The sequence below is a fragment of the Talpa europaea genome (assembly GCF_964194135.1).
Source record: "Talpa europaea genome assembly, chromosome: 1".
Taxonomy (NCBI): Eukaryota; Metazoa; Chordata; class Mammalia; order Eulipotyphla; family Talpidae; genus Talpa; species Talpa europaea.
In genome coordinates, this window is record NC_140073.1 from 5,145,760 (window position 1) to 5,172,935 (window position 27,176).

The window sequence follows — 27,176 nt, forward strand, 5'->3', positions numbered from 1 at the left end:
CCCTGGCTGCCGAGCAGCTGTTACACCCGGTGTGGGGAAGCCCGTGTGCTGGCGCTGCGCCGAGCCACCCCCTGCTGAAGAAAGGACCCCCAGGAGGGCTATGGCAGCCATTTCTCCCGGAAATGAGGGGCTTAATTTTTCCTGGCTCCCTAAATGTTATTGCCTTTATATGCTTTGGAAATCAGTTTTATGGCTTATGATGCTTGTCCCCTGAAATATGGAAAGCTCTGGAAATTAAATGTCGGGAGGCTTCTGGTCTTGAAAGGCCAGTAGCCAAGGGTGAGGGGCAGGGCTCAGCGTGTCCTTCCAGACCTGAGTCACTCTTTAGGAACCTGGCTGGCTGAAGGGAGACAGGGGCAGTGTGTACCTCAGGGTAAGAGGGTCATCCTGAGGCTTAGGGACCGCCCCACCATGTCAGGTGGTCCTGATTGACCCATCCTGGGATGGCAACTCATGCCTTCCCCCTAGATGCCTGACTTTGCCAGCAGGCTCCCCCTGGGGGCCATCGGGGCGCCCCGCCAGTACCCCGCCAGCCTTGTCAGTGTTGACCTCTCAGTATTAGCAGCAAACAAGCCCCCTGGGTTTCACCAGCTGAGCTCAGGCCTGGCAGGGGCTCCTACCCACAGGAGGGTTCCATCTTCCCACAGAGTCGGCCTGTCATGAGCTGGGGGCGGGGGAGGGGTGTGGTATAGAGATTAAGTGTGGGTATCCAGAGGCCCACGAAATTCCACTTCCCTTTCCTGGGACCTCAGACTCTCAAGCCAGGTCCTGAGGGTCTGCCCCAGGAGCAGGCTGTGTCTCTGCTCCTTCTTAATATGCGAAGAGCTCCTACAAATCAATATGAAAAATGGGCAAAAGATGTGGACAGGCAATTCCCAGTAGGGGAAAAACAAATGGCCAGTAAACAAGTGAAAAGATGCAGAACTTCGCTAGTCATCACGAAAAGGCTAATTGAAATCAGAGGCATCATTCTTCACCGCGAGCAGCAGAGGCCGGCGTGCTCGGCAGCGGGAGCGGCCGTTTCTGGGGCTCACCCCAGCGTCTGGCAGCAAACCAGCACATAGTAGGAGCTGGGAAGCAGGTGTCTGTGCTGCTTTCTGCCAGAAGGCAGCTGGGACTCCTCTCTGCTCTCTGTACGGCTGGGCAGGGACTCCCCCTTCCCCCCCGGCCACGGCCGTGGTCTTTCTGGGCCTGGCCCTTGTGGGCTGGATGCTTCTCAGTGGTGCGTCTGGGATTCTGCTCTCTGTCTGCACCGTTACCAGGACTTGGCGGGGGCACGGGGAGGGGTGTTAGTCAGACCACGGTAGAAATGGGGACGCCCAGAGTTGGGCAGCCTGCCTGTTCTTGTGGCTTCTTCCAACACCCTTGGGATCCTCTTGCCCTTGCCATGACCTTGGCTCTCTGGGCCTCCCTGCTGCCCATCTCATCTGCCCCACAACAGCTCCTGCCTATCCCACTCCTGTCTCCATTCCAGCCTTGCTAAATGATTTGGGGGTGTCATACTGCTTGTTCTCGCCCCCTTCCTGGTCTTTGTGCTGCCGGGAGCACCCACTTAGGCGTTGTGTCGCCCAGGACACTCCTCTGGCCTGGGGTAGGTGTCCCTCCTCTGGTGATTGCTCGCTGTCAGGTGCTGGGTGCTGGGTCTGCAAAGGGGAGCAAGGGAGACTCGGCCCAGGCAGCAAAGACACTCTCGGGGGCTCCAGTCACTTGTAGTGACCCGGACCTGGGGGGACAGACCTTTATGGAGGGTCAGGAAGAGGCAGCAGGGCAGAGCAGCCCTGACTGACAGGTTGGCTCAGTTTGCTGCTCCCAGAGCAGGGAGCTGAGGGGGAGCCCAGATACCCTTTTCTGCCTGCCCCCAAGGGCAGCCCTTATCTGCAGAGCCAGGCCTACCACGCCACAGCAGAGCTGCCTTTGATGCAGAGGCAAGAGGGAAGGCACTAGACTTCATGCTGCTTCCATCCGGGGAATCTGGATCTCTGAGTCCTTGAGTCACCCTCCCCCCACCACCCCCTGCAACTCCAAGGGCAAAGCCAGCCGGCCAGAGAGCCCGGGCCTGGGGGTCACCAACCTGGAGCTCTCCTTGGATCCCAGCTGCCCCCCTGTTTGACTGCCCTCCTCACGGGCCCAGCCTCCTGCCAGGCTTCTCTTTCCAGCCCCCCAGACTGAGGTGGGCACAACCCTGTTCCTTCGTTCAGAATATGAGATGATGGGGACCAAGTCCTGCCCTAGGAGGAGCTCAGTGTATAGTCGGGGGCAGGCCCGAGCACAGAGTGTAAGTGCCTTGATGGGGAATCCTATGCAGGTCCAGGAAGGCTTCCTGGAGGAGGCCTGCGGGAGAGGCCTGCTTCCCCACTCGTTTTCCGGTGGGGCTCACTGTGCCTACAGACCCCACAGTCAGTCCTCCTCACAGGGCCTCATAGGACTTGGGGCTATGGGGGATCCTGGGCAGACCTGGATCCAGTGCCAGGCAAGCCCCTCACCATGACAAGCCCTTCACGTTGGGCCTCGGTTCGCTGGCTTGAAAATGGGGATAAGTGAGGATGGACGGCAGTGGCAGATATGTGGGGCCTGGTGCCGTTGGGCTGCGCTGCCTTGCCTCTCACAGATGGGCGCCCCTTTAGGAAATCACCCCCAGTGGTGAAGTTACGGGTCTGTGTGGTCCCCTCGGGAAAGAAGCGCATTTGTGAGAAGACCCAGCCACGGAGCCCGGCTCTCCCCGGCTTCCCCACGGACCTCGGGCTCCTGCTGTACATCCCCGGCGTCTTCCAGATTCCGTCTGCCCGCCTGCCCCTGAGGAGCAACGCCCGGCAGGGCTGCTCGGGGACCCACATGCCCCAGTGATGCCCCCTCACCCCAAGCTGGTAATCTCCGGGCTCAGGAGGATGCTGGCCCCTTTCTCCTGCCCTGCCACGACTAATCCATTCGCCAGGGCCCTGATCCAAGAGAAAGCTAATTAAGGAATTTCTGCACTTGGCTTAGCCTGGACTCTGAAGATTCCCCTTGGTCTTCCTCGAGTATCTGAAAACAGGTGGAGGGAGAGGGCAGCAGAAGGAGCCTGGGATGAGCCCCCATAGTCTCTGTAACAGACTTAATCCCCCCAAAGCCGGCAGGATTCAACAGCCCCTGGCCCAGCGCTGCTGAGAAGGGGCGGGAGGCTTGCAGGACAGAGGGGCCCTTGGTCACCCAGCGGACCCCAGACCTCACGGCTCCTTGGCCCCTGCCTGCGAATGGGACACGGTGCATCCCCCAAGAGTTTCAGGGCCCCTCACGGCACAGTTCTCCAGAGCAGTGAAAGGCACAGCTCTGTGACTGGGGGGTGCCTGCTTTGAGGGCTGCTGCCGGGTAGCAGATGCTCACGGAAGTGGGGGTGGCCCCCCCTTCCTTCAAAAGCTTGCTTGCCTCCCAGATATTTTAATCAACCAGTGCAAGTTTGTATTCAACACTGGCCAGCGAATGTGGGCTCCACAGGGCAGGGGTCTTTGGGGCTCCGCTCACTGTGCCCCCAACCTCGCTGAGCCTGGCACACAGCAGGCTCTCAGTCAAGACTTGCTGACCATGCGGGTGGCAGCAGGTCCTGAGATGGGTGGTTTCTGTCTCGCACTGCTACTACCTTCAGAAAACACCCGAAGGTCTTTGGGGTTCACTGCACCCCAAATGTGGGTGGGGGTCTGAGAGCCTGTCCTCCCTGTCACTCTGGGTATTGACTGATGTATCATCCTGGGGAGAGTCAGACCCGCTGCTGCCTCTCTGCACCCCCCCATTCCCTCTGCAGTGCTGGGGGTGGGGCGGGAGCATTTAGACCTGCAGATCCCTGGGGGGGGGAGGGGCGCACTTGCCTGCATCATGGAAATAAAAATGATAAAAACCTGCCACTGAATGCTGGGTGGCAGTAAATTACTTAACACCTGAAACAGGTTGAAATGTGGCCGCTGTGGCTTTTAATAAGCCGGTCTCCGAAGCAGCCGCTTCCGAGTAAGCAAGCCGGCCAGGTCTCTTCTCGAGGCATAATTTCATCGCATCCCGGGCTTGGCAGTGGTGCAAATAAGATTTCACTTCCCCTGTAAATCTCGGGGCGTTGCGGGGGGGGGGGGGAGGGGGGGGTTGTTGGGATTTCATTTGTGCTGTCCGTTAGTGGCTTAGAGAGCCCATTTACTTTGCCCTGGGGGGAGGGTCCTTCCCGCAGGCCAGACGGGCGGGGAGGCAGGTGCTGACCTGAGGACCTAGGTGCAGAGGAGGGAAGGGCGCAGGCCAGGGAGCACCTTTGTTTTGGGTGCCTGCACGTGGATGAGCAAGCTTGCCCCAGACCTCCTGGGCAGCACTGGGGTCTAGCCGGGTGACCTCGCTTCTGTCCAGGACCTCTTAAGCAGGGTGTGAAGACTGGGCTGGAACTTGGGTGTGGGGGTTAGTTCAGGGCTGGTGGATACTTCCAGGCTTGATCGCCTCTTCTCCGGGATGCTTGGTGGGGTCCAAGACCACTGCTTGGTGGAGGCAGGAGGGAAACTTCTGGAACCTGGTGGTAGCCAGGTAAGAGCAGGAGGGTAATGGCTTCACTCTTTCTTCCCCTTGAACTGGAACTTTTAGTCCTGAGTCTGACAGTGACATTAATCTGGTTGTTTCCAAATACATGTGACTATGAACCTTTGCTGGGCAAACGCCCACTGATTAACTGTAGGCGCTGAGGAATCCAGTCTGGGAACCAGCCCTCCCGCCCCTGGGGGCTGGGCTTTGTGGCTGGGTCACCAGCACCACTGTGTGGAGGGTGAGGTGAGCTGGGGGTGGGCCCATTGTAGGGAGACACTGGCTCCAGTACCCAGTAGGGCTCATCAATACTTGCTGACCAGCTGCCTGGTGGACAGAGTCAGCTGAGCCCTGGCACTTCCTGGGCACCCACCGCGCACGGGCCCTGGGCTGCCCCCCGCCCCCCCCAGCAGTATGGGTGGTGAGGACTGAGAAAGGAGGGTGGGGGGCATAGGGGGGCCCCTGAGGGGTCAGGGCCCCATCACCCCAGTCAGGTGACCCATCATCAAAGCACGTGGAGGAATACATGTGCTCCCTTGGAATAGAAGGAAAAGCTCATTAACCCATATCCAGACGTGAAATCAGATCTAAGGCAGAAGTAATGAGTTCTTATTTTATGTTAAATTTAGCAGAAACTGCTATTGTTCTCATGGAAAATTATTTTTTCCCCCTCTGTGGGATGTGGGAGATCAGACAAGGCCTGGGAGCTGTGAATGTGGTGGGTGCGTCCAGGGAGGGCGGGTGTCTGGGGGGAGGAACCCAGGTGCTTACGGGTGGGGGTGGGGGTGGGGTGGAGGGGTGGGGGCAGGAAAGGCACACTCCCCACACCCCCACAGCTCCAGGCTGATTGGGTATCCGCACAGGAGCTGGAGCCTCTTACGGGCTCCCTAATGCAGCTCCACGCAGGGCCCCCGGAGTCGGCCTTCAGCTCACGACCTCCCTGCCCCGGGCCTGGGCTGGAGTCAGGATGGGTCCATCTGGCAGAAGGGTCAGTGTTTTGCTTTGGGGTGGTGCCCCCCGGAACTTGCTTCATCCTCCACCAGAGGCTACCGACAGCCGAGCCCACCCTGGGGTGAGAGCCAGGAGGGGCGGGGCGGCCGAGCCCACCGTGTGTCTCGGCCCTGGCGCCGGCCCGCTGGGCACCAAGCTGAGAGTCAGCAGCCAAGAGGACTGTAAAAGTTAAATCTTTCTATTTATTTCAAGAAAGGACAAGGAAAGTGGACCTGGACATCTTATATGAAAACAGACAAACAGAAAATAGGACCAAATAGTTGATCACATTCATCTCAACGTTGAAGTTTCAAGGCACCTACTAGAAGGAGGTCACAGGGCGGCTCGCAGTGCACTTTGGTCTGGGTTGTTGTCGTGGGGGGTTGTGGGTCTCAGTTTTCCCGGAAGCCCCGTCTGGAGGGGAGGCTGGGAATGAGGCAGGCAGGCCTGGGACCTGGCCGGCAGCGGCAGCAGCAGCAGCAGCGGCAGGAGCAGCCCCATCACCCCGAATTGCTCCACCCTCAGAACAAAGGAAGGAGACAAGGACATGGACGCTGGGCTGAGTCTGCAGGTTGGAAGGGCAGAGGATCCCCCGCGCCTAGACAGGGCCCCTTGGGGTGGCAGAAGGAGTCACAGCTTTGGGAGAGACCAGGCCTGCCCTCCGCAGGCCGTCAGCCACGGGCACCTGCCTTCCACAGCAGAGGGACCCACCCGTCCCCGGGTCTGGCCAAGAACTCCACCCTGGCCATCTCCTCAGCTGGCTGCCGGAAGTCCAGCGCCAGGGACGCCAGGATCTCTTCCGGTGCCAGCTGAGATCCAGATACCTTATGTCTCGTTGTCATGGGGGAGTTGCTGTCACTGGTTAGGAGACCTCGCTCTGCAGTGCTTCCGGCTGGGGGTTCTGTTTATTTTCTTTCGCCTAGGGCTTCCCAGCAGCCCCAGTTGCCACCTTAACCTTAGCTCTGCTGGCCTGTGCTAACAACTTCCCGCCTCCCTCAGCCCTCAACCCCACTCCCTCTCCACTCTCTCCCTCACTTGCTAGCTCAGATGACAAACCTCTGTGTCTCTTTATGAGCTGGAAGGCACCAGCGTCCCCCATTAAAAGAAACAACACCCCCATCCCAGTCCTGCCTCTCCCCTTGCTTCTCAGCCAGGGTGCTGGCCTGCGGGCAGGAGGTGTGTTGGGCCAGTAACCAGCTAAGGCTAGTTTCAGGGGTCCGGGTGCCTCCCGCCAGCCAGAGGGAGTGTCTCTGCACACTCTGCAGCCATGTCCGCCGCCGGGAGGCGCCCTGGACGGCCCAGCTCCGGGAGGAGAGCGTGGCTGCCTGCTGCGCTCTGCGGTGGGCCGCTCCTCTTGCTTTTATCTCCTTGGTCTTGAGCAGAAAACCGGGTAGTTCCTCCAGGTGGTGGCTTGGGGTACGGGAACTCGACAGGAGCGTTAGGCAAGGTGGGACACCCCGTTCTTCACCTCCCCGGTCACCAACTTGAGGCTCCGTTGGGAGAGGGGAAACTGAGTCACCCAGGCCAGCGGCTCACAGCTGATTGTTGGTGGGTCCAAGGGATGGCAGAGGGAGATGTGCCCTGGCCAGGCTGCCAGCAGGGCGGGCGCGGATGATGACAGGAAGGCCGGGCCCACACACCCTCTGGGCCTTGTGCACGGCCTGAGGAGGTGGACGGCAGGTGGGGAGGAGGAGGAAGTGAGAGGACGGAGGAGGAGGCTGGAGCACGCCCGTGTGCCAGGCACCTGCTGGGCCTCATGGCCCAGCGTCCACCCTGACGGCTGTAAGAGATTAGGGGTGGTGACAGCCAAGACTGTCTTGCAGGGACTCTGTGGGCTTGGCCTTTGGGCTTGCTGGTGTGGGGGGCAGGTGTGTGTGTGGGAAGGACAGATTCGCGGCATCCTGGTGGCTGATGGGCGAGTGCTGGGTGGGGGTGAGTGGGTGGGGGGCTGACTGACCACATTCCCCAGCACCAGCAAGCATTTCAGCAAAACGGTGGGGGCGTGACAGTGGGCTCAGCGAGTGGGGGCCTACCAAGACCTCTGGTGGGGAGTAAGGCAGGACCCCCCCCAGGCTCTCCAGGGGAGACTTGGAGAAAAGGTGAACTTTGCTTCTCGGTCACAGGGGCCCTGGGCACACCCGCAAATCTCATTGACAGTGAGAAAGTGGGCCTGACCCTGGCAGTAGTGGAATTTCTGAAAGCAGAGGGGGAAAACCTCTGCTGTGTTAAATATGCAGAGAGGGAGGAGGAGCATCAAGAGCCAAGGGAATCTTTTGTGATTGTTTTTAAAGAAGCAAATGTGGATATTTCAGGCAACTACTTGGAACATTTCAAAAGAAATGAAAAATGCTTGAAAATGCAGAGTGAGGAGCGCCCCCCACCCCAGCAGCCCCAGCCTGGCTGGGGAGAAGGACTGAGCAGCAGCCAGGAACTGCTGAGTTGGGGAAAAAGCCCCGCGGAGCCGGGGTAGGGCCTGGCACGCACAGGGACCGCAGGCCGCTGCGTCCTGGAGGTGCCCCTGCATTTCCTCTCCCGCTGCCTCTTGGAAAAGATAGGAGGGTTTGGCCTCTTCGCTGGTGGCTCTTTGATAGTCCTGGACGGCCTGACTATGTCACAGCCCTGACCAGGGATTTCAGGGGACCCCTTCCTTGCAGGACCCTCGGGGTGATAAAGTAAAGGAGGGAGCCAGGATCTTCTGGTCACAGAGTCAGGCCTTGGCTTAGGCAGGAAACTCTGCCACAGCCCCATCAAGGACTTGGATGCTGCCAGGGACGGGGAGCTCACTGTCTGACTCCTTTGCTAGACCAGAGTTTCTCTTCCCTGACCTTCAGTTTTCCTTTTACAGTTGGCTGCAGGGAGTGGATCAGAGGTAAATCCCTGTCCCCCCCCCCCCGCCCCCGCTCCAGCCCCAGCCCCTGGAAGAGAAAGGACCCAGAAAAGCTCAGGGCTCCAGGCTCCCCTCTAAACAACTGGATGAGCCACTTCCCCTTGCTTTTCACCCCTGAAGGCAGAGGTGAAGGGGCAGAGTCTGCAGAGGGCTCAGATGGTTTCTGAATGACTTTGTGGGCCGAAGTGCCCCCCGCAACGGAGCACAGGCCACTACATGAGGAGAATCAGTCTCCCCAAAGCCACGCTCAGGCCCAGCACCTTCAAACCCAGCATAAGCCTCAGCCTTCCAAGACCCCCAGTGTCCCCACCGGAGCTGCTCAGAGGCAGCCCCTCGGCCGGGTCCGGAAAAGCCGTCTACACGCAGCCACTGGGGGCAGGTTTATAAAATGCGAAAAATCCCCCTTCCCATCACCTCCAAGGAGTTTAATCTCTCCTAATCAATTTAGCAGACTCGCTTGGTTGTAAATGGTAATGATTTGCATTTTTGAGCCTTTTTATCCCTCCTTAAGAAAAAAGATTGCCTGCTCTGGAGGCCTGGCAGGGTGTGAGCTGCTTGTTAGCGCTCACCCAGGCGCCATCCAGCTCCTGTGCACTGATTTGAGTTTGGAGAGCAGCCGTGGGGTACCCGGGACGCCCACAGAGGACCCTGGCTGTGCCCGGGCATGAGGACGAGGTCTGGCCTTGGGGGCCCAGTGCACTGGGCCCAAGGCCCCTCCTTCCAGCAGGCACCCAGCTCTCTCCCAGTTGCCTTCCCGGCTCTATTGCTCCCTGCTTGCCGCATTCAATTTTCCTTGTTGTATTTTTCATAAGCACAAAGCTCAGAAGCCCCATCCTCCTCCCTGGCACATTCAGCAGGGAGCAGATTTCTGGAGTGGGTTGGCTTTGGGACTGAGCTGCCATTGGTGGGGGGAGGGTGGTGTCCTCCCCTCCATGCTCAGCTCCAGCGGGTGCAGGAGGGAGGCGCAGATGCCGTCCTGAACATGGCACCCGACCCCTCCCTCAGGCCCCAGCCAACCCTCTGAGACCCCACAGGGATCCTCACCTGGCCTGTCCCTCCTCCTCTGGGCCTCCTTCACCTGCCTGGACCAACTGGCACCTCCTAGAATTAGGAGAGGGCCTTCCATTTGACTTTTGGAACACCCAGATTTCCTGGGTGAAGCTGGCCCCCGCCTTGGCCCACCCCCACTTTACAAAAGGGAAACATCTTTCCCTTTACCACTCCGGAAACCCTCTCTGATGCTCCCTTCATGCTCTGGCCTCAGTTTCCCCTTGTTGGGGCTGGGTTCCCCAGCCATGGCATCTTCCCAGCTGCTGTCTCCTCCCTGGCCAGCGTCACCCTGAATGAGGAGTCGGTGCCCCAGCTCCTGCCCTCAAAGCCCGCCCGCGGGCCCTGGTGGGGGGCCCTGGCCAGCCACGTGGCTGCCATGTTAACACAGAGGCCGGGAAGAGGGAAGATGGAGGCTTCCAAGTGAGGCTGGGAAGAGGGAAGGAGAAAGGGAAGAAAAGAAGCTTTTGATGCACATCATGTCTGCGGAATCGAGTATGACTAATTAATAAGATTTTATTCTTAGTAATCTCTTAAGCATTCCATACGTCGGGCCCCACGCCTGAGCTGAGCTTACAAGAGGCCTCATTCGCAAAATGCAAATGACTCTCCTGGCCCTGCTGCCCCTCCTCCTTCCCTGCCTCCTCTTGCCTTTTTTTTTTAGGGGAAATTTAAAGGAAAATTGCCATGTAATAGAAAAGAGATTCCAATCACTACATCTAATTACCACGAAGGGTAAACCACTTAACCAAGGAAGTGTCGGGGGCTTTTTTTTTAAACTTTAAACCTGCCTTAAATGCCACAAGATACACTCATTAATGCTGAGGCCAAGGAGGTGGTTCCGGTTAGTTTGAGGTTGCGAGGGTCAGGTCGGCCGCCACAGAGGGATGCTCTGGACAGAAGTGGTGGCCGGCCCTGGGCTGGTCTGCAGGGTCCTGCGTCCTCAGGGGTAGGGGAGGCTGGGCGCCCTGAAACGCCCTCTCTGTTGAGCCATGGCCGGCTCAGAGGAGCTAGACCAAGAGGGGGACAGGCTGTCCGAGTGGATCTGCCTTCAGGCCCTCCTTCCATGAGGCTGCAGGCATTGGGGGCTCACTCTCAGGACGGACACTGGGACAATGTCAAGATGTCAGGATGCTGAGGGCAGAAAAGATGAGTGTGGGCCGGCGGGGCCATCTCTACTAACTCGGCCCTTACTGGTGCGGGGGCTTGTGAGCCCAGACCTGAGCCCATTAGATGAGAACCTGGCCCAGGAGGCCAGCGTGAACCTGTTTTGTGCTATGGTGAAAAATGTGTCGCCACCAAGGCCTGGGTTTGGTGGGCATAGTTGGCACAGCCTGACTCCTTCTCCAGGGCGTTCCGCAGCCCTCGCTGTTCTCCATATGCCTTCCCGCCTGGAAGGGGGTGGTCCTGCCTGGCTCGGGAAGGAGAAAGCAGGACCTGGAGTGTGGTGGGGGTGGAGCATGTTGGCAGCGGGGCGGGGCGGGGGCGGGTACCTGAGGGAGGGCTCCTCCTTTCAGAAACAGCAGAGACCTTGCACTTCTGCCCCTGGCTAATGCCCCCACACCCTCATGCACCCTCTCCTCCCAGACACTGCCGGGGAGCCTCTGCTCCTCCCCAGCTGCCAGGGATGGGCCTGTGTGGGGAGGGTGTTGCAGGCCAACGGGAGGGCGACCTTTACACCGACGAGAAAGTAAGGCTTGGGAAAATGTCTCCCCTGATCTCATTGTATGAGAAAATGATTCAGGTGGGAAAAGGGAAAAAGGCTTAGGTTAGAATGAAACATCCGTGCCCTCGGCCTCTCCCTGGGAGGGGGCTGGGCGCCCCATCCAGTGAGCCTGGCCCTGGGGCCTGGGCGCCCCGCCCTCCACCTCTCTCACGCAGCCGCTGTCTCTTTCAGCCGCCTCGGCACGGATGGGGTCAGTAGCATCTTTTCATGTCAGGCGAGCAGCCGGCCGGGGCTGTCACTGGTGATCCTGTGACCGCGTTCAGCTTCCTCTCCCTGCCTTGGGCTTTTGTCAAAGCAGTTGAGGCCTTTTGAAAACACCACGGCCGGGAGCCGGACCCCTTCTCATCCTCCCTGCCCTCGGACCGCGTTTCTCCTTTGACATGGCTTCTCCCCAGTGCAGGACAAGTGGCATGTTGACAGATGGTGACCCGGCCCCCGGGGGTGGGGCGCAGGAGAGATGAGAACCCCAGGCCCTGCTCTCTCTTCTTTCCAGAGCTGCTGTCATTATTCCATCATCGTTTTAATCTCACGGCTCGCGGAGCTGCACTGTCAGTTGATAGATGGCCATTGGCCACGCTGACTCCAGAGGGAGGAAATCAAGCCCCCGCTCCTCAAGGCCCAGCCAGCGTCCTCCAAGAGGAGGCTGGTGTTTTTAGAGCGATCTGGTCTTCCTCATGCCCAGCAGACTTCCAGGGGCGGCTGCGAGGCTGAGTTTCCTGCATGGGGTGGGGGTGGGGTGGGGGAGGTGCTGTCTCCCAGGGCTTTTCTGAGAATTTTCATGGCTTTTCTGGGCTTTGTTTGAGCAGCCATGGAAACCATTAGGTCTAATCGGTTGATGGGGGGTGGGGGGGGAGAAGCAACAACCTGTCCCTGTGCCAATTACCTGTCCTGTGAGGAAGCACATAGCACAGAGGAAATGCTCAGAAAGTGGCTTTTGGGGTGTTCGCATCTGTGTGGGGTGGGGGAGAGAGATGAGGACACTGGCCATGGAAGAAAGCTTCTTTCTGCTATCAGAAAGTCGCCCCCCGCTCTGGCCAACCTGAGATAGGATCGAACTGAAAGCTAGGGTCTCCCGAGCGACCCAGCCGGGACAGACACGCCTCCTCCTTTAGAAGCAGCATTACCCCCGCCCGCCCTTCCCCGACACGCTTTGTCTACTCACTCAATGATTTCTAGGAGAAAGCAACGTTTTCTTGACTACTGTCCCAGGAAATTGTACGAACTGACCCAAGCAGTCCTGTCAGGCCCGCGCGGGTGGTGCTGTCTCCACCTGCGTTAGAGACACAACGCAGAGACAGGTCGGAAGACGCACCTCCAAGTGGCTGGGGAAGCCACAGCTTCCGTGGGCCCACGCGTGTGGTGCACGGAACTGAAGACGGCTCCAGTGTAAGAAAAAGGTTGGTTTTTTAATCGACTACAGAATTGTTCAAAGAATGCAGTGAAAGGTGCTATTTCTGCCGATCTGGAAGGGAGACGGTATGGAAAGAACCGGGGAAGAGATTTCAGGACAATATCTCCACAGCAAAGCTCTTTTCTTCCTGCTTTCCTTTGTGAGGCGCCTGAAACCTTCCGTCCCGCGGGCGCAGCGAGCAGAGCAGCCCGGGCGCCGCGTGGGGGCCGTGCTCGGCGGCTGCTTCTCTCTGACGGTTCTTTTGTGCCCTGAACAGAGCGCGAAGCGCAGACGTGCACAGGTAGTATCTTGCCAGTTCAGGGAAAAAAAAACCCAGCCCAACCTTTCCTGCCACATTATTTTTAGTCCTTCCCTCCCCAACTGGCGTGATTCGGTATAAATTAGGCCTTCAGCAACATCAGAGCTCCCTCCTGCCTTCCTATGACTAAAAAAAAAAGGTTTTTCATTGTGTTCTACCAAATCATCCACCCTCCCCAAACTCGCTTTCTGCCGGGAGAGTCATGGTGGCATTTCTTTCCTTTGCTCTGTTGGGTGGCGGCAGGCGGGGCAGGGCCCCCTGGTCGCCTCGCGGAGGGGCGGGAGCCGGCGGGCGCGGCCGCGGCGTCAGGTGTAGGAGTAGTCGATGTCGGGGATGCCGGCGTCCCGGTAGCCCCGCGTGGTGCCGTAGCCAATGGTGTGCGTGCCCTTGCAGAGGCTGCTGCCGTTGGAGGGGAAGATGGTGTGGACCACGTACTCCTCTTTGGCGCGGTAGGGGTTGATGGGCAGCATCTGCAGCCCAGGGCCGCGGATTTCCAGGATGGAGTTATCCTTCTTGGTCCCCGACTCCATGTAGTCGTCTTTTTTCCGGCTGCCTCGGTTGTAAGCCCTCTCCCGGGTCAGTAGCTCGCCGGCCCGGTGCACGTGCCAGCAGATGGCTCCCAGGACCAGGAAGAGGAACACGAGGGCGACCGCGCCGCCGATGATGCCCGCCAGGGGCAGGCCCGCCATGGGGTCAGCGTTCTGCTCCTGGTTGAGCGTGGTGGTGGGGCCGTAGCTGTCGGCCGTCTCCGCCTTGGCACACACGGGTGTCTCGTCGGCCACGTAGGTGTTGCCGGTCTCCATGGTGACCATGCAGATGATGTAGGTGGACTTGGGCTCCAGGGCGGTCAGCAGGTACTCCGTCTTGTCCCCCTGCACCAGGGTCTCTGTGATGGAGCCCACGGCCGGGCTGTGACCCAGGCGCAGCCAGCTGAGCCGGAAGGAGGAGGCGGGGAGCATGGCCTTCCACGTGATGCGGATGGAGTCAGCCGTCAGGGCCTTCACGTGGATGACCAGGGTCTTGGCGCCCTCACCCGTGGCCATGGGGTAGTCAAGGCTGGAGTCGGGGAGGCGCAGCCCCGGCCTCTTGGCCTTGAGGGTGAAGAGGGAGCCCTGGGGTGTGGTGGCCGATGCGTGGTTGCCAGCCGTGGTCTTGGGGGCGGCGTTGGCCACGCTGCCTGGCGACCCTGCTTCGAAGCACTCGTCCATCTCGCTGGTGATGTCCTTGATAGCCATGCCCCGGACCTTCTCGGGGCCCTGGCACATGAGGCCCCGCACGTTGACCACAGCCGCCCGTGCCTTCACCCAGTCCCGCAGCCACATGAGGTTACAGCCACAGAACCAGGGATTGTTCCTGAGCAGCAGCTGGGCCAGGTTCTCCAGGTCGTCGAACAGGCCACGGGGCAGTGTGGTGAGGTTGTTGTTGGATAGGTCCAGCCGCTCCAGCTCGCGCATCTTGGCCAGTGTGTTGTAGGGCACGTGGCTGATGGCGTTGTCCTGCAGATAGAGCTTCTGCAGGTGGGTGCTGGGCAGGTTGAGGGGCGGGGCGGCCAGCGAGTTGCGCACCAGCGAGAGCTCGGTGAGGTTCTGCAGGCGGCTGAAGGTGTCATCCGCGATGCGCTGGTTGGCCAGCAGGTTGCCATCCAACACCAGGCGCCGCAGGCTGTTGAGGCCCTTGAAGGCGTGCAGCGGGATGGTGGAGATGCGGTTGTCGTCCAGCCGCAGCTCCTCCAACGTGCGGGGCAGCCCCGAGGGGATGCTGCTCAGGTGGTTGCGGCTCAGGAAGAGCAGCTTGAGCTGCTTGCTGTCAGCGAAGGCGTCCTCCTCGATGCTGACGGTGGACACGGAGTTGTCGTCCAGGTGCAGCTTCTCCAGCAGCGGGATGCGGGCCAGCGAGTCCCTGGCGATGGTGCGTACATTGTTGTCCTGCAGGTGCAGCTCCCGCAGGGAGCGGGGCAGGTTCACAGGGAACTCATCCAGGTCGTTCTCATACAGGTAGATGACCTGCACGCTCACCTTGGTCTTGAGGGCTTGGGGGATGCCGGCGTTGTTGATCTGGTTGTTCTGCAGGTAGAGGGTGGTGGCGTCGTCGGGGATGTCGTCGGGGATGGAGGTGAGCCCCCGGTCGTTGCAGTAGATGAAGCCGTTGTCGCAGCGGCACACAGAGGGGCAGGTGGTGCTGTCGATGACCTCCGTCAGGAAGGCGATGAGCCCGTAGCAGAGGAACAGCCAGTCCCGCAGGTCCATGGTGGCTGTGGTCATCACCACCGTGGCTGTGACAGTGGCAGAGGGCGAGGCAGTGGCAGGTGTGGTGGGGTGGGCCACCACCATGGTGGAAGGCTGGGGGGCCCGGCCCCACCTGACTCGGAGCCGCGGCACCTACAGAGGCACAGGACACTTGTGGTGAGAATGGGTCTCCCCCCCCCCGCCACCCGGGGTCAGACCCCTGGGTCCCTGGTGGTGGTCATTCGGGCTGGCTTTGGGCTCTGAGGGACAGCTGGCACCGTTAGACCTCACCACCGTCAGTCAGTGGCCTTGTGGACGGGACCGTGGGCCCAACAGGGGCGGGGATTTTGTGAAGGCAACTCGGTTTTTTTGCTCAGGAGTTCACCCCGAGCCAGTCTTTAGGGCTGATGCTAAAAGTGGCTGGTCCACAACAGGCCTATGAAAAAATGTTCAACATCACTTGTCATCAGGGAAATGCAAATCAAAACTACCATGAGATACCATCTCACACCAGTGAGAATGGCACATATTAAAAAAACTAGCAACAACAAATGTTGGCGAGGTTGTGGAGAAAAAGGAACTCTCCTGCACTGCTGGTGGGAGTGCAAACTGGTCCAACCACTATGGAGAGCTGTGTGGAGATTTCTGGACCTACTAAACATAGAGCTTCCATATGATCCAGCAATTCCACTCCTAGGTATTTACCCAAAGGACACAGAAACATCAATTCCAAAGAGCACCTGCACCCCTATGTTTATAGCAGCACTGTTTACAATAGCTAAGCTTTGGAAACAGCCCAAATGCCCAAAAATAGATGACTGGATCAAGAAGATGTGGTACATATATACCATGGAATATTACTCAGCATTCAAAAAAGATAAACACATGCCATTTGCAGCAACATGGATGGCACTGGAAGGGATCATGCTCAGCGAAATAAGCCAGAAAGAAAAAGAAAAATCCCGGATGGTCTCACTCATAGCAGGAATCTAGAAAACCTAAATAAGGGACCAGGAAAATGAATAACTATAAGAAAGTGAAAATCAAAATCAACAAAAAACTATGAACCAGAGACACTCTATGAGGGGTGGAGGGCGGGGAGGGGAGGGATTGGGGTCAAAATAAGGGGATTGCAATTGTATGGGGAATATAAAAATAAAATTTATTTAAAAAAAAAAAAGTGGCTGGTCCACACAGATGGAGGGACTCAGGGCATGCTTGATGGATTCAGAGCCACCCTTTCTCACTAGCGAGGGGCCCTGCATGCCTGTCTGGCTCTGACCCAGGGCTGGGAGGGAAAGCTGGTTTCGAGGGGCCTGCGAGCTCAGAAGGGGGGCGTTGCCAGAACCTGCAAAGGAGAGGCCGCCTGCATCCTCACTGCCGTGCAGTGGAGAGCAGGGCCTCACGCCTGGTGTCAGAGCGCGTCCTGTTTGTCACTCATGCATTTTAGAGACGAAAGAAGGTGTCGACAGAACAGCTTCCTTGTGTATTTGCAAAAATCTCTCTCCGGGGAGACGCCCTCCCTCTCCGTGCTCCGTGTTGATGGGAAATTATGCCACACCTCACCCCCTTCCCGGGTGGCGAGGCTTTCAGCTATTTAGAAATACATACGTGTGTGTGCATGCGTGTGTGTGTGTTTGTGTGTGTGTCTGTGAACCTATATGCATTTCTTGTATTGAGACAAACAGAAGGGGGGGTCTGTGCTCTGTGAGAACTGCATACAAGGTGTAATTTCCGTTTTCACAAATGGAAAAATTGCAGCCTAGATTTTCCCCATATTACTTTACTGTTCACAGTGGTAAAAAAAGTAAATTAAGAAGAAACTATCTCTCAGCCTCGGTGGGAGGTGCCTTCCCGCCGTTGGCAGGGGTCTGCCGGGTAAGACGCATTCATTAAGGCTTCTCGCTGGTGGACATGACGGCCTCTTGGAGTCGGGCTGGGCCCCAGCCTGGAGGGCAGCCCAGTGTGCAGAGCAGAGACTGCCCCAAATGAGTGTGTGGGACCCTCACCCGGGGCCCAGTGTCCATTTCTTAACCGGGGCAAGCCTTCTCCCCTGTCTGGCCCGCTGTTCCTGCAGTGCTCCTCCCCAGCCAGCAAACTGCTCTCCAGCCTCAGGGCCCATCGCAGATGTCTCCTCTGCTAGGCCTTCCGATGCCAGATAGAGCTTCCCTCTGCTCCACCCGTCTAACCAGTCACGCTTCCATCCACTCCCCCAGCCACCGCTCCCCCCACCCACCCATCCAACAGAACTCTATTGAGCACCTATCACGTGCCAGCCCATGTTCTAGCCACTTGGGATTCTATTCTGGTGGGATGGTAGAGCTCACACTACAACAAAGTTTTCACCTAGAGCTTTATGAATACATAAGTCACTAAACCCTCCCCCCAAACACCAGGTTGGAGCGCTTCTCATTACCATTTAGCAGATGAGAAAAGCGAAGCTCAGAGATGTCATTAACTTCGTCAAGACGACTTGTGCAGGGGAGAGGAGGGGCCTGGCCTCTGGGTCTCGGGCTGGAATTTGACCGCTGGGCTGCGGGTGCCACGTCTAGTGTCCCGGTGCCACACCTGTGGGCTTTCGGTCAAGCTGTCTGGTGACTGCTGTCTAACGTTCCTACTGGATTTCTGGTACTCAGGGGCAGGGGCGGGGGCTGTGTGGCTTCCTTCAGAGACAGAGGGAGCGGACTGCAGGGCCAAGTGAGCCGAACCGCCCCCAGGGCCACCACCCTGCGTGCTGGTGCCCGCTGAACTTTCAGGGACCTTTGCCAAGGCAGCCCTGTGGCCACGCCCATGGTTACCCAACACCCCAGCTCAGGGCCCGTTAGAGCATAAAGTTTTCTCGGTCCTGGAGGTGGGTCCAAGCCAGGTAAAGGGCAAGCGAGGGCAGGGGGATGAGCACGCGAGTCTGTGTCTCCCAGCCCCAAGGGGAGCCAGAGAAAGGGGGCTGGAGTTAGCACCGCCGCCTGAGGGGCCAAGATGCTCTCCAGATTATTCCTCACTGTTCCCCCAAGCTCATGGCTGTTAGCCAGGGGCTGTGACCTACTCTCACCCCCACCCTTGGACTTGGAGTTGGTCTTTGCTTCCCGCACGCTGAGCGCCCGGCTCTGGGTGGCCCTGGCTGTCGTCTGGGTTTCCCCTCGCCCTGGCTGCCCTCCTCCAGGCACGTCCCCTCCAGGCTCCTTAGCCTACCTCGGACTTGCTCCTCATCCCAGGGGCTGGGAGGGGCACTGGACCCCACTAGTGGGCCACCCAGCTGGACATGCCGCCTTGAGAGCACAGGAGAGACAGGTACTGGGGTGACTCTCTCTCCAAGTGCACGTCATACCTGCGCCCACCTCTCACAGACACGGGAGGCCTCTGACCCTCCATCTGCACACCTGTCCCCTCCTCTGGAGCCAGAGCTGAGGAAGTGGTGGGGCCTGGTGATCCTGTCAGAGGCTGCCATGGGCAGAGAGGCAGGCTGGGCAGGTGTGGGGCAGGAAAGCCTGCTCAAAGGCCACCCTCCTTAGCCTTGGGGTCACATCTGACCTGTGAGGGACTCTGTTCTGAGTCCCCAGCATCTGGCCAGAGGACACACCCCTTCCCTGGTCTGTCAGCTGCTGAGTCACCCAGCAGTGGGGTGCAAGGGTCTCCGGACACGGCCATGCCGGGCCATGCCCTGAGCCGGGGCAGGCTCGTTAACACCAACGCCAAGGGCAGCCACCACCACGTCTTCTGGCGTGGACATCAGCTCACGGCTATAGTCCTCGCCCTCCAGAGGCCCTGGCGTCATTAGAGTGTAAACTGCGCCTCCCAGAGATGCCTGGTGGATAATTAAGAAGCACTGGGGAGGCAGGCACCCAAGGCCTTTCCATTCCCCTGTCTGTGGGCCTCATCCATCTTGGCTGAGTCCCCCGGCCGCCCCCTCTCCCCAAGGCCACCTAACACTGAGCCCTCTGGTTCCAGTGAAGCAGGGCAGGGCCTGCAGGTAGGGAGGACGTGAGCTCGCCTCCCCGGGAGAGCCCTGTAATTGCCAGGGTGCCAGGAGCCTTTTCATTCCCTGTGGTGCGTTGGATGGTTTATGTGGCCGTCAAATCAAACCTGGTAAATCGCCCATCTTTTATGGGGTTGCTTGTCGCATGGGTCCCGCAGACACCAGCATGGTATGAGTTATGACCTGCCAGCCCTGTGATTGACAGCAGATCCTTGTGTTCAGTGAGGGGGAGGGGAACAGTGAAGTGGCAGAGACTAGAGATCCCCCCTGAAGGGGGACCTGGGGCAGCTGCCCCACCTCCTGAGGGCACCCCTGGGTCTCAGGCCATGAGCAGTGCACTCCTGGGTTCTCTGAAGGATGAAACTTGGTCACTCTGGGTCACTCTAGCTGCTCCTGGCAGCAGGCAGCTCTTCCGGACCCAGGAGCTGTGCACTGGGAGGTCAGGAAGGAGAACTTGGGACTTTTGGGTGAGCAGGGTTTTCCCAACTCCAGTTCAGGCACATGCTGAGGGCTGTTCCTGCCCCGGCCCTGGGGGCTAGGCCCCCCAGAGGCACCTCCTTCTGGCAGGGAGCTGGACCCACCACCCTCAAGGCCTTTCTAGCCCTGCCTTGTACGAGGTTGCCCCTGATCTGTCTGTGGCTGCCATTGAGAACTTGTAATGCGTCAGGGCGGGGGTGCCCCTTCTTTTAAAACCTAAAGTTAATTATTTTTCTAATTTCATGCTGCATGCATTATGCATTAGCTGTTATCACTGGCGGTGATTGCAGACAGGTATGCAAATCCGCTGGAGATGTACCTGGAGTTCACCTCTCTGCGTGGGCCACGTCAGGTGGCGGGATGCCCCGAACTTCAGAGAATGCAAATCACTTTAAAAAACAAGACTTTAAAATTGTGTCTGAGGAGGTTAATTATATTGATAACATGGTTCGATATTAAACTATTCCAGGCCAGGAGGGGGTGGGGGATGAAAGGAGACACGTGTAATTTTGTTTCTTTCTCTCTCCACCTTATTTAATAAGATGTTCCTGCTCTTGATAGTTCTGTCTCTGTATTTTTAGACTGAGATGAATTCCTTTCAGGAAGGAAAAGGAAAGACCAGGGAAGTTGCAGACAGTAGAGAAGGGGGCTGGGGGAGTTAGGGAGGAACAGAGGCCTCCCCTGCAGGGATGACAGCAGCCCCCAGAACAGGGTGGCACCCCGGGGTCTGTGCTGCTGGACTTCTCTGCAGCCAGTGGGACCCATGGTGAGGAGCCAAGAGAGGAACGGGGACCAGCGAAAACCAGGTGCGGTGGTCTTACTGATCATAAAGCCACATGGAGGCCCTGCTCCTGGAGAGGGCCCCCCTACTTATTTATCATGATTGACTGTCCAACCCCTCCCACTAGAATGTCCATCCTGTAAGTCGGGATACATCTGAAAGTCCAGGGCTCACTCACTGACCTGGATGAGCCAGGAGATACTCATAAACGTCTGAATGAATGCGTGAATGAATGAATGAATGAATGAATGGAGATGCCAAAAGGGAAGCCCCAGAATCTGAGGAGTAGGTAATGGGAGGAGCGAGGGGGGCCAGCATCTTCCTCCAGCCCCACTGGAGAGGTGGTGATGCAGACCCAGGCCTTGGACTCACTGTCCAGTGCTCCTCCCTTCCCAGGTGTCTCACCTGCCCCCCTCCGCTGCCCAGTCACCCTAGCCTGGATGAAGCAAACTCCAGGGAGATTCCTGGCTGTCCCCACTGGTCCCCTTTGATAAGGGGTGGCTGGCCAGGCACTGCTCAACCACCGGTTTTCCAGGCGTCAGAGGCTGGCCCTCTCCTCGCCACCCTGTCCAGGCCAGACACACATAAGCCGGAACCCTAGCCCTCCGGACCCCGGAATTGGGAGGTATAGGACCTTTTTCAGAGGAGGAAAACAGGAGGCCCTGAATGGGGAAGTTCTAGGCCGGAGATCTCCTGCCCTTTCCAGGGGGCTGGCCTGGGGTGAAGACGGCAGACAAGTGCCCCACCTCACGCAGGGCCTTCCCCCTCCAAGCGGGTCTGGAATGCCTCTAGCCTGATGGAGCGTTAATAGCTACTTAATAGAAGTAGCTCAGCGCCAGCTGCACAGACTCCTTTCCAGCGGGGCACGGCCCTGCGAGCCGCGTCCCGTGCGCCCAAGGGCGCGCCAGGTGAGGCGGCGGGAGCGCGGGCGCCCCGCTGCGCCGGGCGGGCTCGGGCTCGGGCTCGGGCTGGCGCGCCTTTGTAATAAATAACAGCAAATAGCCGATCCGCAGGGCATCTTTCACGCCGGTGGCTAATAACACGACTATTAATGCCCCGCAGACGGCGTGCGCGCCGCGCGCTGACGGATGTCCCGGCCCCGGCGCGGCCATCCATCAGCCCCTCTCCCGGGGAAGAGCGCGCCCGAGAGTCATTTTCCATCTCGGTAATGAATTGGGGCTGCCCTGCCCTGCCCTGGGCGCCGCGCTCGGGGTTGCCTGGGATTCGAGTTTGGGGAGAAGCAATCCCGCCCCCGAGGCTGCGGCCCCGCCCCGCCCGCCCCCGCCCCTCCCCCGTGCGACCCGGGGCTGCTTCGTGACCTGGGGGCGCCTCGGGGCCGCCTTCCCACACCCGGGCAGAGCGGGAAGCCGGCGCGTGGGCTCCGGAGCCCGCGGGAGCAGAGCCCTGGGTGGCAGCTTTGGAGCAAGCCCGACCTGGGCCCCCCGGCCAGGACAGAGGCTGTCTGGATGGAGGGGACCCCTGGGCTTCCTCCAGAAGGAGGCAGCAGGTGCCCTGGCCTGTGGCACAGGTGCCCCAAGGTCCCCCTCCCTAAGGCTCCCTGCTGCCCCCTACGGGCAGAACAGGAGGGTCTCACTTGTGCAGCCACAGCAGGGGTGGGTGATCCTTTCACTCCAGAAAGGGCCACTGCTTGATTCCCTGGGCCCACGCCCGGGGGTAGACCTCTCTGCGGGAGGAACCCCTGGGCCCTCAGGGCCACCCCAGAACCGTCCCAATCAGCCTTACCTCCTTCGCTGCAGCCCTGGAGCCTGCTGGGTCCGGCTGGGGTCTCCACTCTGGATGCTGCGCCTCCGGACACGGGGCCTGGGCCACACTCACATTTCCGTCCACAGCCGTGGCACTCAGGGTGCAAACCTGGGGTGTTGGAGGCGATGGGGGCACCCCTGCGGCACAGGGAGGTGGGCCTGTGCTTCTCTCTGCTGGGCTCCTCGAGTTCAGATGCGTCTGTGGGTCCGGAGCAGCATCCCTGGTGCCCTGAGCCACAGGCACTGCTGGCCTCTCCTCACAAAGTGAGGGCTGTGCTCAAGGGACCTGTAGGGGCGCCCCCCGTGGCCCTGGGATTTCCTCACGTAGACTGGGGGTGTGCTGGGCCCTTGCTCCCTGGGCATGCCCTATGGTCTGGTGCCCATCCAGGGAGGGGGCCTCTGTGGCCACTCGCTGCTCGCTCTCAACTTTCACTCTTTGTCTGTCGGCCCGCCTCCTCTGAGGCTTCTGCGTGGCTTTTACCCCTTTTCTTTATCGAGTTGTTTTTTTTTTTAATCCCTTTAAGTCACTCGGCAGAATGGGCTGGTGCAGAGAGCGTTCTTGCGTGACAGCAGAGAGGGAACCGCTCTCCAAAGAATCGGTGTTCCTGCCACTCAGGCTGTGTCTCCGGGGGCGGGGGGAGGCCGGGTCCACTACCCTGTGGAGGGGTTCGGATGCTCACCACGGGGCTGGGGCCGCTGACATGCTCTGCTGGGCTGTCAGGCCCCACATGCCCCGCTGTGGGAAGATGCTCAGGGGTGCTCGGTCCTGCTTGGCTGCGCCTGCTTCTGGAGGTTTTCGTGCTGGGGAGGCTGGGGGATGGGTTATTCCTGCCTTCCCCCGTCTTGTCTGTCCAGAGAGGAATCCTCCTTCTCCCACTTCCTGCCTCCTCACCTGCCAAAAAAACAATACAAGTGATGAAACCCAGGGAAATTAGGAGCCTGGGCTCAGCCCCCTCCTTGCCTCCCTCCAGAACCCGTTTCCAGAATGCCGCTTTCCCTGGAACTGGGAGGGCACTGGGATTATTCTCCGCCATCTCCCTTCTCTTGAAAATCCAGATAGCAAACAGCTGGCCCTGCCGGCAGCCTCCCCCGACTCCCGGCGGCCCTCTTCCTGGGGGTGGAGGGGTTGGGAGGAGAGACAGTGGGGAGAGCTGGCAGTGCAGGGCAGCGCCCTCCGGCCGGAGCTGGCTGCTCTTCCCCCAGCACCTGCTCCTCTTGCTAAATGTTCAAACGATCCAACTGGGCCACTGTGGCCTTGGCTTCCAGAGCAGGCACTGCCTTCCCACCGCAGAAGCAGGAGCTCCAGGGGGCCAGGAAGCCGGGTCTCTGTGCCCCTGGCCTCCCTCCTCCCCTGCCCCACTGCCCAGGCCAGGGTCAGGGCTCCAGACCTCCAGCCACCTCCTGTGGCCGCCTCCCCATCCACAGACCTGGGGATCCCAAACGGAACCCAGCCCTCTGCGTTCGACTCTCATTAGCACGGCGTGTCTGAGGCCCACGTGCCCCGATGTCGTTTCTCCCCTGCAGGGGCCCCTCTTTGGAAAAGGGCTTTTATTACACATCTGAGTGTTAGCTCTGGTTTGAAATCAGATCTAGATGGGCTCAGCTGCATCTGGGCACTTTCCTTTGTAGGGCTGAAGGTGGATGATTTGGGAATGCTTGTCTGGGGCTGTTATGAATAAAAACGAAGCTATTTGGGGGGGTTAATATGCCTAGTGCCCAGATGGGGGCTTGCCCCCCCCCCACTGGATGTCCAGTCTATTAGGGAGAGCATGTAGGCTGAGGGGCAGGTCCTGGCCAGGGGGAGGTAGATGGGGTGGACATGGGGTGAACAGGGTGAAGGGGATATGCTGGGGACCCGCTTCCCAGAAGGAAGAAGTCTTAAGAGCCAGCAAGTCCCGTGAGACGTCAATCCAGGGCCTGGTACATGCTCAAGGTGTGAGCAGGCAGGTGGGGTGCAGCCTCCCATTCCCCAAGGGGCAGGAAGGGGGTTGGACAGAAGGGAAGAGGAGGACAGTCTCTGCATAAGCATCGAGCGAGCATCGAGCGCCCGGCTCCAGTGCAGACTCGCGTTGCTATTACACTGCGTGATTTCATCCAATTATAAATTGTAATTTCTGTATGAAAGCGAGAGATGGAAATCCAATGAGGTCATCTGCCTCCCAGGCCAGGGCGAGGAAATTGTTTTATGCAGCAGGAGGTGGGGCAGAGGCTATTGGGCCTCCATATTAGAGGGGATGTGTCCTCGGAGCCGGAGGCTCCAGCCAGCCGTGGCTGATCCCCAGCACACAGACACCACCAGACACCACCGAGCTCAGCTTTCAAAATCCTGGATCCAGGAAGGTGGCTCCGTCCCGTGGGGCGGGGCCCTTCCCACGCCCTCTGGATCAAAGCCCCCACCAGGCCCCCTAATGGCTGGAGCTGTCTCCTGCTGCCTTCCCACCTGTTGCCTGTTCCCCACCTGCAAGGCTCCACCCACATCACCCCTCACCTGCAACCACTCGCCCCTCTGAGTGATCACAGAGGCCACGATGGTGGCCTGCCCGAATTGTCCCCTTGGTGCAGGGAAGGGGACATCTATTTGTCTGGGGCTGAGCCCCCAGCCCCTGGCTCCATGCCTTGCACACAGTGGGTGCCTAATAAATGCACCCCATGAATTCCCCCCACTCTGCTTCCTCATTTAGAAGACCAGGGCTCTTGGTGAGCCTGTCCAGCTTAGTACATCCTGGGTCTGCCTCCCTATTCCCCCCACCTCCCCTGTGGTCCTGCAAAGCCTCTTGGGAACAGCATGCCCCAGACCCCACTGAGGATACTGGGTCCCTCTGCTGTTTCTGCTGTGGGTGAGGGGGGGCCTCTCGGGCGTCTAGGGAGTGTATTTATATTCAGGGTCAGCCCGGCTGGCAGTGCTTGGAGGTGTGGGCTCCCTCCACTGTGGGTGTGATGAGGATTGTTAGTAGCCGCCTGCATTCACTGAACCAAACGAGACCCAGGAATCAATAGGCAAATGAGCCCTGTTCTGCATCCAGTAAGCCCACCCCGTCAGTGGTGGCGTGTGGACTCCTGTGTGGTCACGCAAGTTGACCAAGGACAGAATGAACCTTAGGGTCCCCAGGGTTCAGAAACAGAGGCTCCTCTTTGGCCGGCTCTGGGCGCTCCCCCACAGGCAGCCTCTGCTCACCCCCTTCCGTCCCAGCCCTCCCCTGTTCCCCAAGACTCCAGACCTGGCCTCTGTGCTCGGGCACCAAAGAACCAATTTTGGGGTCAATGGAATAAAAGCTTCCCTCTGTCAGTACTTGAGATGGTTACACAATTTTCCTTTTTGTTACAAGTAACGACATAACTGTACTTAAGGAAATGTCAGCGAGGGCGGGGAGAAAGCCCAGTGCACACCCCACAACTCCACCCTCTCTGACTATGGCTGACCTGCCCACACACATGTGCCACTACCAGGGGACAATGCACCTTGTCCTTCTCTGGTCATTCTGTTTTGCTGTCTCCTCTGAGCTCCGGACAGCTCAGCTGGCAGGGCAGGAGGCCCATCTCCAGGGCGCAGGTGTAGTGCCCCTTGTCCAAGGCTGCACACCTGCAGCTGCCAGCCGTGGTCCGGGACTCATGGCGGCTCCTTTCTCCTGCAGAATGCCAAGTCCCGGCGCAACACAGACAGGCCGGCAAACACATGCAAGGCGGCCCTGAGCCCACCCCGCCAAGGGACCTGGGGCTCCACCTGAGGCCTCTCGTGCGGTCTCCCCGCCAGCCATTTCTCCATCCCCATCTGCCCAGCGCGCCATCCCTCAGTTCATCCTTCCACCCATGCCTCCATCCCAGCCCTCCCAGCCCCCCGCCTGTCCACCCAGCCACCCTCCCACCCGCCCCTCCTTCCCTCCTCCTCCCGCTCCTCCCACCCTCCATCTCCATCCGTCCTTTCATCTCCCTGTCCCCTTCCTGTTGTCCATCCATCCATCCATCCATCCATCCATCCATCCATCCATCCATCCTCCATACAGCCAGCCGGCAAACATGTACCAAGCCCAGTAATGCTCCTGGCACCCCGCAAGACACTGGAATCCAAAGAGGAGCCCCTGCCCCCAGGAACTCTCAGTCCTGGCGAGGCCACTGCTTTGCAGATGGCCGGAGTGAGCCATCATTGAGGCACACATTCTGGGAGCAAAACGGCCCCCTGCCCAGCCTGATGGGGCAGGGATGGGTCACAGGAGGCTTCCTGGGGAAGGTGTCACCGTGCTGGGGTCCTGGGGTCCTGCAGATGCCCACGTCGAGACAGTTACACGTGAGCTCAGTGGCTGGCTAGAGTGGGCAGGTGTGGCCAGTGTGGTCCCGGCTGCCAGCGCCCGTCACCCTCCAGCGCCACTGCCCCACCTCCGGCCTCCAGGCGTCCACTCCAAGTGGAACGCTCCTCGCCTAACAGTTGCCAGCTGCCTTGAGGCTCGAAGTGCCACGATATTAATTCCTCTATTAGCAATTAGCCCTCCTGCTTCATTTCAACCTCTGGCTCTTAGGGATGGATTTTTATGTGGGTGTCATTAATCAGATGCCTGGGATGGGCTGCTGGACGCGCAGGTGGGCTTGGAGCTGGGGACTTAGCCGAGTGGCGTTTTCAAGGAGCAACAAGCAAGCGGGGCCCCCCGCTGGCTGGAGCTGCCCTGTGGCTCAGAGGGCGGAGTTCAGATTCTGGTCAGCAGTTCAGAGCTAGTGTGAGGTTTTCGCTCATTCTGGACTTCCAGGCTGAGGTCAGCTTGTATCTGACCTTTATAGATGAAAGGCCCTTTGTGACTTGGCCTGGAGATTGAGCTGGGCCTGCTGAGCCCCTCCCCACCTAGGCGCTGTCCTCAGGGCCGTCCCGCACCCCCCCTGCAATGTGGGGGTCCCTCCTCTCCCGGGGGCCCACATGGCCAGCATAGCCCCCTTGCCTGATGGCAGAGGGCTGTGGACTGGAGAGGGACTTTTCTATTGGGGGGTGGACTGCCGGCAGGGTCAGCAGGGTGGGGTGGCGCAGGAAGGGCATTTCAAGAGCTCTGAGTGAGTAGAGGACAGTAGCCTGAGCTGGAGAGGGACATGGGTTTCT

At 59.3% G+C, this 27,176-nt stretch overlaps 2 protein-coding genes across 2 annotated transcripts in view; one reads left to right on the forward strand and one right to left on the reverse strand.

The window, feature by feature from the left end:
- Positions 1-27,176, forward strand: part of MACROD1 (mono-ADP ribosylhydrolase 1) — a gene marked incomplete at its 5' end in the record, with an annotated part of 123,161 nt that overhangs the window by 21,755 nt on the left and 74,230 nt on the right. The window lies entirely within an intron of this gene.
- FLRT1 (fibronectin leucine rich transmembrane protein 1) lies at positions 13,186-15,257 on the reverse strand (the record flags this gene model as incomplete). Its single annotated transcript, XM_084229050.1, has 1 exon — positions 13,186-15,257. Exon 1 carries the CDS (start codon positions 15,208-15,210, stop codon positions 13,186-13,188), a length of 2,025 nt encoding a protein of 674 aa, XP_084085176.1. The 5' UTR covers positions 15,211-15,257.